At 37.2% G+C, this 11,911-nt stretch overlaps 1 protein-coding gene across 1 annotated transcript in view; it reads right to left on the bottom strand.

The window, feature by feature from the left end:
• Window positions 1-267: 267 nt before the first annotated feature.
• The window catches only part of LOC103610393 (integrin beta-6-like), a gene marked incomplete at its 3' end in the record, with an annotated part of 25,218 nt that continues 13,574 nt past the window's right edge, over window positions 268-11,911 (bottom strand). The window contains exons 5-7 of the mRNA XM_008594569.1: window positions 6,839-7,004; window positions 3,341-3,502; window positions 268-363 (exon numbers count right to left, since the gene is read on the bottom strand). Coding sequence (XP_008592791.1) covers window positions 268-363; window positions 3,341-3,502; window positions 6,839-7,004 — 424 coding nt within the window. The remainder of the gene's footprint in view (window positions 364-3,340; window positions 3,503-6,838; window positions 7,005-11,911) is intronic.

Below are 11,911 nucleotides of genomic sequence, written 5' to 3'. Positions count from 1 at the left end.
CCTATGTTTATTGGCGCTCTTCTCAACTTATCTTTTTATTTTTGTCACTCTTCTTTGTCCCATGATATCTGCTCCCCACACCCACCGCATCTTTCTGTTTATAATTTAAATTGCAAGCAGTAAATGAATCCACTTTCCCAAGTGCCCAGTGTGTTTTGTATGTGTTAATGATTATCTAATGGCCTTCCCATGTGTTCAACTCACAGTTAATGTTAAAGTTTCACGGCACATAATCTCCCTGGAATTTCCCGAATTATGTTTGCTTACCTCATATAAATGAACTTGTTCCTGGGTTACAGCAAAGATTAATAACACGTTGTTTTGTACCAGTTTATCAATAAGTTGTCCAATCGTAGGATATTCCTAAAATTAACATAGAGATCTTAAGTTTCATCTTAATAAAAGAATGTAAGGATACGAATATTTATTTCAAAGATATCTTACTGAGTTTGGCATTTCAATGCTTACAGACATTATTGTATTTATCACTCTAAGTGATAAACAAATTGCACAATTAGCATTATTCACTTAGTTGGTTTAATAATTATTTCCTAAACATTATAAATCCAATTAAATCCTGAGTCAGTTCCTGTCAATGTAGTGTATTATGCTCTGTCATTTCTAAGTAGATCACTTGAAATTTATTTTAAAACTGATAGTGTGTCATATTTTCAAGGGTAGAGAAATATTTTTTTTCTTCTAAGTGCCACTTACCAGCAGGTAGGAATATTAGAGTTGAGGGAAGGGCAGAGAGACTATGATGTATGTGACAGAGGTGACTCTTAGAGCTCTGAAACTCTGGAATTATATTAAGGTGGAATGAGGGTTAAGGAGGGGACAGTGTGCTGAGGAATGACACGCTACTGTCTGATTTGAGACATTCCTGTTTCAGTACTTGGGTTTGGTCTTACTGCCATTTTAATATCACAAATCACCTCTATGGGATCCTGCAATATTTTTACAGGACAATTGAAAACACATTGTACTTAGTAAGCACATTGTACTTCTGTTCCATTGACATGTTCATTCCAAATACTTTTAAAAATAATAGAAGTTATTAGTTACCAAATTTTGAAGATGGATTTTACTTTTCAAGTCTGGAAAACACGGAGCACACTTGCTTGTCAAATGAATGCACATGTGCGTAGTGTACAAAGAGGAAACTCAAATGAGGGAGCAGCCTGCAAACAATTATGCTAAGAATATGTTGGTTATGACTGAAGCCAGCCAAAATGGAGGAACACTGAGAGATAAGCCCTCCTGTACCCTACTGTGTGTTCACATATTCTCAGCACTACTGGAATATTTTCATCTAAAGTCTTCTTTAGGTACAAGTTTCAAGTTGAGAGAAAAGCCTAGTTTTTCCTAAAATACTCAGGTAAATTACCCAACTACAAATCTGGCTATGTAATAATATGTGCTGTCCATCATATTTTGATTTTTATTAGTAGAGATATCAGATATTATTAATCTTCCCGAGTCTGGCATGTTCAATTTCCTCTGCTTTTCAACTGCCCAAATATCTTTCACCCTAAAGCCTAAATCCCTCCAATGCTGGCCCCTCCTCACCTCCACATGTTCCTGTACTTTTCGCCTGCTGTGTGTGTATAGCCAGGATCAAACCACATAGCCCTTCATAGGTGGACAAATGTGGTTTTCTATTTGAATCAAATCTGTTGGTTTAATTCCCACAAATATACTGTAAGTTCAGGGCCAGGAACCACATCCTACTATTTTGTGGCCCCAGGAATCTGGCCTGGTTTTGAGTCTGCAGGAAGTGCTCAAAGGCCCCAGGGGGCTATGTTGCAGGTGGGCATGGAAATGGTCCGTGGCTTCTGTGCATTTGTAGCAAATTACTCAGCAAGAATGAATTGAACATTCATTAGATGAGAAGTTCATATTAGGCAATAGATAGTGTTTGCTTCTATGATCGTGGTACTTTCGAGATGTCTATTATGGGGTATTTAAAATGTTTCAAGAAAAAGTTAATGAAAAAGATCCATTTCTCACAGTTTCTCATCCATTATTGACTAAAAAACAAAATGTGGCTATCTGCCTGGTACTGTAATATGAAAAGGCAGATTATGTGATTAAAGAATATACATGTTTGGGGAATACTACCGATCAAAAGTCAGGGGAAAACAGTCATGTTGAAATTTAAAAATTTAGGTCAAGAAATGGTAGTGAGTAATTAATAAACTGTTAGAGTTTCCAGAAATAGTTTTTCCAAGTGATATTAGAGTTCTGGGTCTCTTTCTCTTTCTCTCTCCCCTATATAGACTTCTACAACATTGTGGCTTAAAGAAGTCACTTAAATTCTCTGTACCATATTTTCACAAATGTTAAATGGGGATAATATGACCTTCTCAGGTTGCTCCTTCATAATTTAATTCTATTTCACGTAATAGTCGCCACCCACCATGTTCCAGGCACTGTGCTGTCAGGAAACAGAAATAATAAACGAGTCCTGGCCCTGAGGAGTGTGCAACAGAGAAGGACAGACAGATGTAGGCAAACACGTTTCCACATACAGATGTGCGAGAAGACATCTATGAGTGAGAGCAAAAGGAGAGACGATCACTTCGGGGTCTGACAGAGGTCAAACAGGGCTCTCTAGGAGCACTAATGATTGAACTCAGTGTTGAAGGATAATTAAGAGTTTCTCAGCAGCCTCGGAGGGAAGGACATTCCGAATAGAGGGAATAACGTGCACAGCATGGCAGCCTCATAGTTCATTCAGGGAAAGCAGTTGTATACCCAGGGTTCTGTTAAAGATCAGATGAGATCATGTATGCCAAAAGAGCTTTGAAAAGTTTACTTGTTTTACACAAGTCAGGTATTTTTTTCTTTAAATGTCACCAGAATTTTTAAAATGACATACAATAAGCAAAATGTTAATAAGCACCAACCAAGTAGTACCTGACTAGTTGTTTCCCATGGAGCACCGTGGTCCATGAAAGCATGGCATGATTTAGGGGCATGACCCTGGAATTATCATTCACAGCAACCCTTGTGTGGTTACTGTTCTGGTCTGAGCCTCCCTTTTGGGGCTGTGGTTGAGAACAGAATGAGCTGCCTATGCTGCTTTGTGCTGGCCCCAGGACCTTTAAGAAGTTGGGGAGGTTCTGGGATCACAAGTGCTATAGCAGATCGAAACTTCTGCCATGTCCCCACCACCCACCTATGCTCCTCTAATGATGGGAGAATTGAGGGGAGGCACTTTTTAAATCTCAAATCATAAAATGTGCACTGTTTTCAGCAAGTGCAAGTTATTCCACGTTGCATTACAGCAATTGTTACTTCGTTGGCCTACTTATAGCCCTGACAACAGCTTACACACCAAGACAGTTGACATGGAGTACTCATTCTTGCTGTCCAAGTGACAAAGCCCATCATTAGGAATGACGATGCCTGCCAGTTTGCTGTCCATTCCAAAATGAGAATCAGCATCACTCACAAAGACCAGGAGGTGCAGGGAATCGTTCCGCCAGCCAATTTTTTCCTGCAGTGAGAGAGAAACATTTGGATGTATTGGAGAGAGACAGGCATTTATTCAGTGTGGATCAATTATGCCTGGACACATTCAGAGTATGAAAAATATATTGCTGGTTTATCTATTTTAGCCTTTTCTATCTATTGTGAGTTGATAATATTCATAAACTAAAAAATGAAATTCTGTGACATCTGTTTTTTCCTGGATAACATTTTCAGATGATTTATGCTTCACAAAAAAAAGTTCTGTTATATTGCTGGTTTATCTATTTTAGCCTTTTCTATCTATTGTGAGTTGATAATATTCATAAATTAAAAAATGAAATTCTGTGACATCTGTTTTTTCCTGGATAACATTTTCAGATGATTTATGCTTCACAAAAAAAAGTTCTGCTACAATCAGTATTCAGTTGATCTTGACTTTTATATAGTTAATTATTTTTACCATCCAGCTTTCAATTCACCAGAAAAATGAAGTGAGGAGGTGGGGGAGGTCACAGATAATCCCAAATACAAACTGAAGCAAAACTAGTCAAAATGCAATACAAAATGGACTCAAAGTAAACCTGTTTCATTAGAATGTCACCCAACAGTAGGCATATATTTCTCTTTCTAATGATATCATCCAAAAATTAGAAGTCTAATAAAAGGATAAGAATTGCTTATCAAAGTATGGCCCCAAGGTCCTGCTAATTAAGACAGTCTGTTGTTTGTATCTAGCAGAGCTCTCCCCTTTAATTAATATTAGTACAGGAACTAGCTGGGCCAAAACTCATCCTCTCTCCTCCATCCCACTTTATCCCATTCCTTCCTCCTCTAATTCCTTGCCCCTTCCATCTTCTAGGAGCTTCAGCCCTGTCTGTTTCCTGACATTTTCCATGAAGGGCTATTGTCTAAAACAGGGGAATCATTCTCATGGATACTTGTCAGATAGTCAAGGAGAAGCAGAGTTCCTACAATGTTGTAGATATGTACTGACATGTATAGATATATAGTGATTCAGGCTATTCAAAATAAAAATATTTTAATTTTTTTTCATTAATGTTCTGCCTTTGGTTTTTTTTTAACCATAGTTAATTCAAAAACTAATTAATTTGATCTTGATCTTTGAAAATTTTTTTATTGAAGCATAATTAATTATGCATATTTTGGGGGTACAACATTGACTACCATCACCTGTATACCATATGTATTTGATCTTTGAAAATTAATCATATATGGGCCGGCCTGTGGCTCACTCGGGAGAGTGCGGTGCTGACAACACCAAGGCCACGGGGAGCGTGGTGCTGACAACACCAAGTCAAGGGTTAAGATCCCCTTACTGGTCATCTTTTTTAAAAAAAAAAGAAAATTAATCATATATGACTATTGTTTCGACCAAATTTTCCCAACACTATTGATACTACCCAAAATGATCTACAGATTCAATGCGATCCCCATCAAAATACCAACAATATTCTTCACAGAAATAAAAAAACAATCCTAACATTCATATGGAAGAACAAAAGACCCTGAATAGCCAAAGCAATCCTGAGCAAGGAAAAAAATAAAGCCAGAGGCATAACACTATCTGACTTCAAATTATACTACAAAGCTATAGTAACCAAAACAGCATGGTACTGGCAAAAAAACAGACACTTGGACCAACAGAACAGAATAGAGAACACAGAAATCAACCCACATACTTACAGCCAACTAATCTTTGACAAAGGCACCAAGAACATACATTGGCAAAAAGACTGCCTTTTCAATAAGTGGTGCTGGGAAAACTGGACATCCATGTGTAGAAGAATGAAACTAGACTTGTAACTCTCATCATACAAAAAAATCAACTCCAAATGGATTAAAGACTTAAACATAAGACCTGAAACTATAACACTCCTAAAAGAAAACATAAGGGAAACACTTCAGGATGTAGGACTGGGCAAAGATTTTATGAATAAGACCCCAAAAGAACAGGCAACAAAAGAAAAAATAAACAAATGTGATTATATCAAACTAAAAAGCTTCTGTACTGTGAAACAAACAAGTAACAGAGTGAAAAGACAACCTATGGAATGGGAGAAAATACTTGCAAACTATGCATCCAACAGGGATTAATATCCATAATATACAAGAAACTCAAAAAATTTAAATAGTAAAAAAAAAACAAGTAACTTGATTTAAAAAATGGGTAAAGGAGCTAAATATTCATTTCTCAAAGGCAGACATACAAATGGCCAACAGGTACATGAAAAAATGCTCAATATCGCTAAGCATCAGGGAAATGCAAATCAAAACCACACTGAGATATCATTTCACCCCAGTCAGATTCGCTATTATCAAAAAGGCAGAATAAACACTGGCAAGGATGCAGAGAAAGAGGATGGGATACACTGTTAGTGCACCCATTATAGAAAACAGTGTGGAGATTCCTCAAAACAACTACAGATAGAACGGCCATACAATCCAGCAATCCCATTGTTGGGTGTATACCCAAAGGAATGTAGATCATGTTGAAGGGATACCTGCACTCCCATGTTTATCATAGCTCTATTTACAATGGTTAAGAGTTGGAACCAACCTAAATGCCCATCAATAGGCAACTGAATAGGAAAGTGTGGTATATATATACACAATGGAAAACTATTCTGCCATTAAAAAGAATGAAATTCTGCCATTTGCAGCAATGTGGATGAGCTTAGAGAAAATTATGTTAAGTGAAATAAGCCAGGCACAGAAAGAGAAATTCAGCATGTCCTCACTCATGAATGGGAGGGAGGAAAGAAGGAAGGATGGAAGTGAGGGAGGGAGGGAGGAAGGAAAGAAAGAAAGAAAGAAAGAAGCAACAGTCATAATAATTCGTTGAACTTTCAAAAGGAGAGAATGAAACCGAAGCCACCAGAGGAAGGAAAGGGGGAGAGGGAGGGTGGTTAGTGAGAAATTGGTAAAGGGCTACAAAAAATGATTACAATGTGTAATAATAAATACAGTAATTATCCTGATCACATATTGCACACAGGTATTGATATTCAATGCTATACCCCACAGATACGTACAATCAATTATGTTTCCATTAAAAAAAAAAACTATATGAAAGGGTTCAGATCCACATACTGGTCAGCCTCCCAAAATAAAAATAAATAAATAAATAAGAATTTTCTTAGATTATTCAAATATTAGGCATAAAAAACAGTTCCTATTTCAACATGATTGAATTAAGAATTTTGTGTTTTAAGAAAAGTATCAAATGTAGAAATATGATGATTAAAGGAAAGATAAAATTAGCTAGGCTTTTCAAAGTAGATTTGTTAGTCAGAGATGAAATTTATGTTAGCAGAGTGAAACACTGCTCCCCTCAGCATACCTTACACACAGCAGCTTGCATAATTGCATCAAATCCACCTTCAGGTGTGTCAATATTGGCAGAAATTTTCTGATTCTTCACAATTTCATTGAATCTTTCGGCATCATTTGTCAATGGCAAAATGTGCTTGAATCCAAATGTTGGTAGGCAGGAGTACAGAATACTACTGCAAAAGTAAAATGTAAAAATAATCCTGGTGAAGTATGATGCAACACACAATGAATGGATTTGATAGTCTAGCAACATTTCATTAAATGAAGATTAATTTTTCCAGAAGGCCTGACTCTGTAACTTTGCTATGAATCTCAATTAAGGTTGTTGTCATCTTCTCCCACCCACCATGTTTCCAAGTTGATTATATTAGCTAGCACAGAGCTTACTGTGTGTCTCGCACTGATTCAAACTCAGATAACAGATATCAGGTGATCAAACTCCCACTACAGTGAGTGTGTGTGTGTGTGTGTGTGTGTGTGTGTCTGTGATCACTACTTCCAATTGCCTCCCAACCAAAATCCACATTAACTTTACATTGTGACAATGATTTTTTTGTATTTTGGTGTCTCATGCTGTCATCGGGTATGAGTCACCCTGTAGCAAGACAAGAGAGGAACCTGTCTTGCTCCTCCTCTGCTCCCTCCTGTACTCCCAGCCCTGCCTGCTGAGGGATCAAAAATCACAGCAAGGCTATTGATTCTAGTGTCTAACTCTACTGTGATTGAATAGACTGTTGTGGGTCAGCCTGGGAATAAAATGATCACCTAAAATGCCATGTTAGGATGAAATCTGCACCAATGATATTACAGTAGAACAGAAAGAGCTGATCATGAATTTAGACACGTCTTATTTTGAAAGCCAGTTACTAGCTGTGTGTGAAACTTTGGGCAAGTTACTCAACCTTTTTGAGCTTTGGGTTTTCATTTGTAAAATTGGCATAATAATATGGGTAGAGGCTTTCAAAGTAAGGTCCAAGGACCAGCAGCATAAACATCATGTGGGAAATTGTTAGAAATGCAAAATCTGGAGCACTGCCCCAGAACCTACTGAGTTAGAAATGCTGGGGGTGGGCTCAGCAATCTGTGTTGTACCAAGCTTTCCAGATGCATGCTAAAGTTTAAGAATCATTGGTGTGAAAGCGCAAAGAGACATAAAAGAGTAGCCACCAGGGAGGGTGTGGAGTACTGCCCTGGGAGAGCTGGTTGACTTTTGAAAGGACACACGTGGTGCCTGGGCCTGGGCCCTGCGGGTCCAGCAGCCTGTCTTGTCAGCACATGAAGAGCAGGTGCCTCTTTCAAGGTCAGGTTCCTGTTTAGCAAGTTCGTCTGCCTGAGGTCTACAGTTGGTCCTCATTATTTGCAGATTTAGTATTTCTGAATTTACCTACTCATTAAAATTTATTTGTAACCCCCAAATCAATACTTGCATCATTTTTTCAGTCATTCATGGACATGGGCAGAGGCAAAAAGATGTGAATCTCCCCATGTGTACGTTCGCCACTGAGGTCAAGCAAGACCAAGCGCTGCCTTCTTGTTTCAGCTCACATACTGTAAACACGTGTCCTTGTGTCCTTTTCACTGTCTTTTTAGTGCCATGTTTGTGTGTGTGTGTGTGTGCGTGTGCGTGTGCTTTTTATTGATAATTCCATTGTTTAAAATAGCCCCCAAGCATGATGCTAAAGTAGGATATAGTGTTCCAAAATGCAAGAAGTATGCTGTGCCTTATGGAGAAAATATGTGTGTGAGATAAGCTTAGTTCAAGCATGAGTTATAGTGCTATTGTCTGAGAGTTCAATAGTAATGAATTGACAATATCTATGAAATAAGGTGTTTTTAAACAAAAACACACACAAAACAAGATTGCGTATTGATTGGTTGCTGAAAATGTGTGACCAGAGGCTTGCAGGAACCTAACTCTGTATTTTCCTTAGGAGCAATGGTTCAGTAGGCAATAATTCAGTGCTTGGGGCGAGTTTGTAGAACATGACTACCATGAATAAAGAGAATCAACTGTGTATACAAATCAGAATGACTGCTGATTCTTATACACTGAGTAATGAAGCTCTCATTGGGACCAGATTGCTGGTGTCTACAGGGACAGTCATTTTCTTCCTGTCAGTCAACTTCCATGGGAAGCAGCTGAGAATCTGATGTGTCCCCAGGCTTCAGAACAAGGTGTGCTGGAGGACCCCAGCACTGAGTGGCACAGCCTAAGATGTCCAAAGACAGTTATCTCCAGAACGGACGCTCTTGCCCACAGTTGGCCCCTCCCCCATCTGTGGTTGGCTTCCTCTGCTGACAAAAGTTTGGGACGCTATGACAATCAAAAGCACTGGAAATTCTGGAACTGCCTTGGCTAAGGTTCTTGGATGCATGTGGCCCATACTTGCTTCTGTGACCCCTCTTTCTCTACCCTTCCCGAACCCAGGCTTATCTGTTCTTTTAGCTGTGTCAAGACACTGGGTCTCTTGGGCTCGGGAGCCTGTCTGATGCTTCCAGGTAATTTTTCATATTTTCTTTCTGATTCATTATGTTTAACTTTAACTCTCAGAAGGCAATCTTATTGTTTTATTTTTAATATCATGCATCAGGTTTCACTGAAACTCTGAAGTGCTGACCACAGATAGTATCTACTTAGCAGGATTGTTGTGAGGCTTGAATGAGATAAAATATGCAAAGCACACAGCACAATGAGCTTTTCAGAGTAAGTGCTTAATAAACGTTAATGTCATTTCTTCCATAAATCACTTCACACAGAGTCTAGCACAGATCTGAGGACAGATAATGGATCTGGATAATGACATTTCTAGAATCGTATGTTATTTCCTGATTAAAATAATAATGCATGTTCATTGAAGAAAATATGAGTTTTATATGAACATGTACAGAAGAAAACAAATTTTAATGGTTGTGAGATGTATTATAGTTTATTTGATCATCTCTCTATTGCTGAAAATTTATTTTGAAAATCTATCTATAATTAAATAATACAGTGATTTCTCTACATACATCTTCACAAACTATTCTATATCTTTGCTTAGAATAAGTTCTTTGATGGGGGGTTGGAGAGTTACCTTTGAGCCATATTAACAAACTCTTTTCCAAAGAGTTTGTATCAGTAGCCATTTCTAATATTTGTGTATTAGACTGCATCATTTAAAAAAACAAAACTGTCCCAGTTGATTAGCTACAATTATTATTTTTAATTTTCATTTTATTACTACTAAGACTTGTTAGTCTTATGCACTTGTCCATATTTATTAACATTTTCTATTTCTTCTTTTGTCAATTGCCAGCTTATATCCTTTGCTCATTTTCTTATTGGGGTATTTTTGATTTTCTAATTTAATTTTCAGGACTCTTTTAAAAATATTAACATTCTTTCCTTATAGTTTATCTCTTAATTTTGTTTGTAATGTTTTTGGATATATACCTTAAAACTTTTTATGTAGTTAAATTTTTCCCTACCCTCAAATATGAGATGTATTTTAAAGTGTCATATGAAGAAGAGGTCTAATTATTTTTCCCCCCAAAATAGTTAACCTGTCAAATGACAATAATTTAGCATTTGTTCTAATTGCCCTGATAGTGTTTGAAATACCTGTGGAGTCATAGAAAATGCATTAGATTTAGAATAAAAAGACTGAACAATTACCTATCCTTATGCAAGTTCCTTAACACTGCTGAGCCTCAGTGTCCTCATTCATAAAATGGAAATGATAATACCTACTTCACAGAGTTGCTGTAAAGATTATATGAGATACAGAGTATGTAACCCTGCTAGGTATACCATTGTCCCTAGGACCTAACTATTCTTGGAAATAATTTGTTTAATCTTTTATTTGGGGCTGTTGGTTTATACGATGTTAAAATGACATTTGAACATCTTCTGGAATCAAAGAACTAGCAGTTCTATCTTTTTATAAGAAATTTATATCCGTTGGTTAGAATTATCTGTTACGTAGATCTTACTAGAACTCCATGCTTTTGGGAAGTGCAATCAAATTTTTTTTTTTTTTAAAGATGACCGGTAAGGGGATCTTAACCCTTGACTTGGTGTTGTCAGCACCACGCTCAGCCAGTGAGCGAACCGGCCATCCCTACATGGGATCCGAACCCGGGGCCTTGGTGTTATCAGCACCGCACTCTCCCGAGTGAGCCACGGGCCGGCCCAAGTGCAATCAAATTTTAACTTAATTCACTAAACACTCAAGTGATGGGAGACTAGCTAAAACAAAGCCAAAAGTCAGAGATAGGTCACAGCAGGAAATTTTGAGTGGAGATTGCCCCTGTTTTGACAGAGTTCTTCCTCCAACAAATGCTCATATCTGGTTGTTATTTTCTTTGCATAGTGATTGAAGAAATAGGCACTTCTCACCAAATGACTTGATTTTGAGTCCCTAGACAGCAATAGCTTTGCATTTAAAATGCAGGATAATTACGAAACACATTATAAAAAAGTACTACTTACATTTTCTGCTAAAATTTAAAATAAGTATTTATAAAATAAGACTATACTGATATATACCAAAAAGTTAACATTATCTTTTTCTGATAACGGGGTTAGAAATTATTTCCATTTTCTTCTTTGTCTGTATTTTCACATGTATTATTACTTTTGTAGTAAGACTGTATACTGTATACTCACGTGTTTATATTTGTGTACACATAGAAAATCCATTTAAGCATTTCATAGTTCAGTTTCCTCTTGCAAAACCACAACAAATTCCTCATTGTTGGTGTCAAATTCAAAACAAAACACCATAACATATGTAGAATGATGTTAAAAAAAATCCTTCAAAATGTTTGATAGAGAAAGAAAATTTAACTTTTGTGCTATTAAATATTTTTAAATGCACATTCATTTATAAATATGAAAAAGAAGAATTTTTGTTGTTGTTGTTGTTGCTATAGCTTAGACAACAGCAAAGGAAACTCTTTCATTTAGCTTTAGCATTCTTACAGGGTGAAATAAATTTTAAGTGATTTTCTCTTTTTTTTTTTTTTTTTTTTGTCTTTTTCCGTGTCCGGCAACGGATCGCAACCCTCAGTGTCGCCCCCGCACCGGACCGGGACCGGC

The sequence above is a fragment of the Galeopterus variegatus genome, unplaced genomic scaffold (assembly GCF_000696425.1).
Source record: "Galeopterus variegatus unplaced genomic scaffold, G_variegatus-3.0.2 Scaffold11078, whole genome shotgun sequence".
NCBI classification, from domain to species: domain Eukaryota; kingdom Metazoa; phylum Chordata; class Mammalia; order Dermoptera; family Cynocephalidae; genus Galeopterus; species Galeopterus variegatus.
This window is presented reverse-complemented; position numbering and strand designations above follow the sequence as displayed.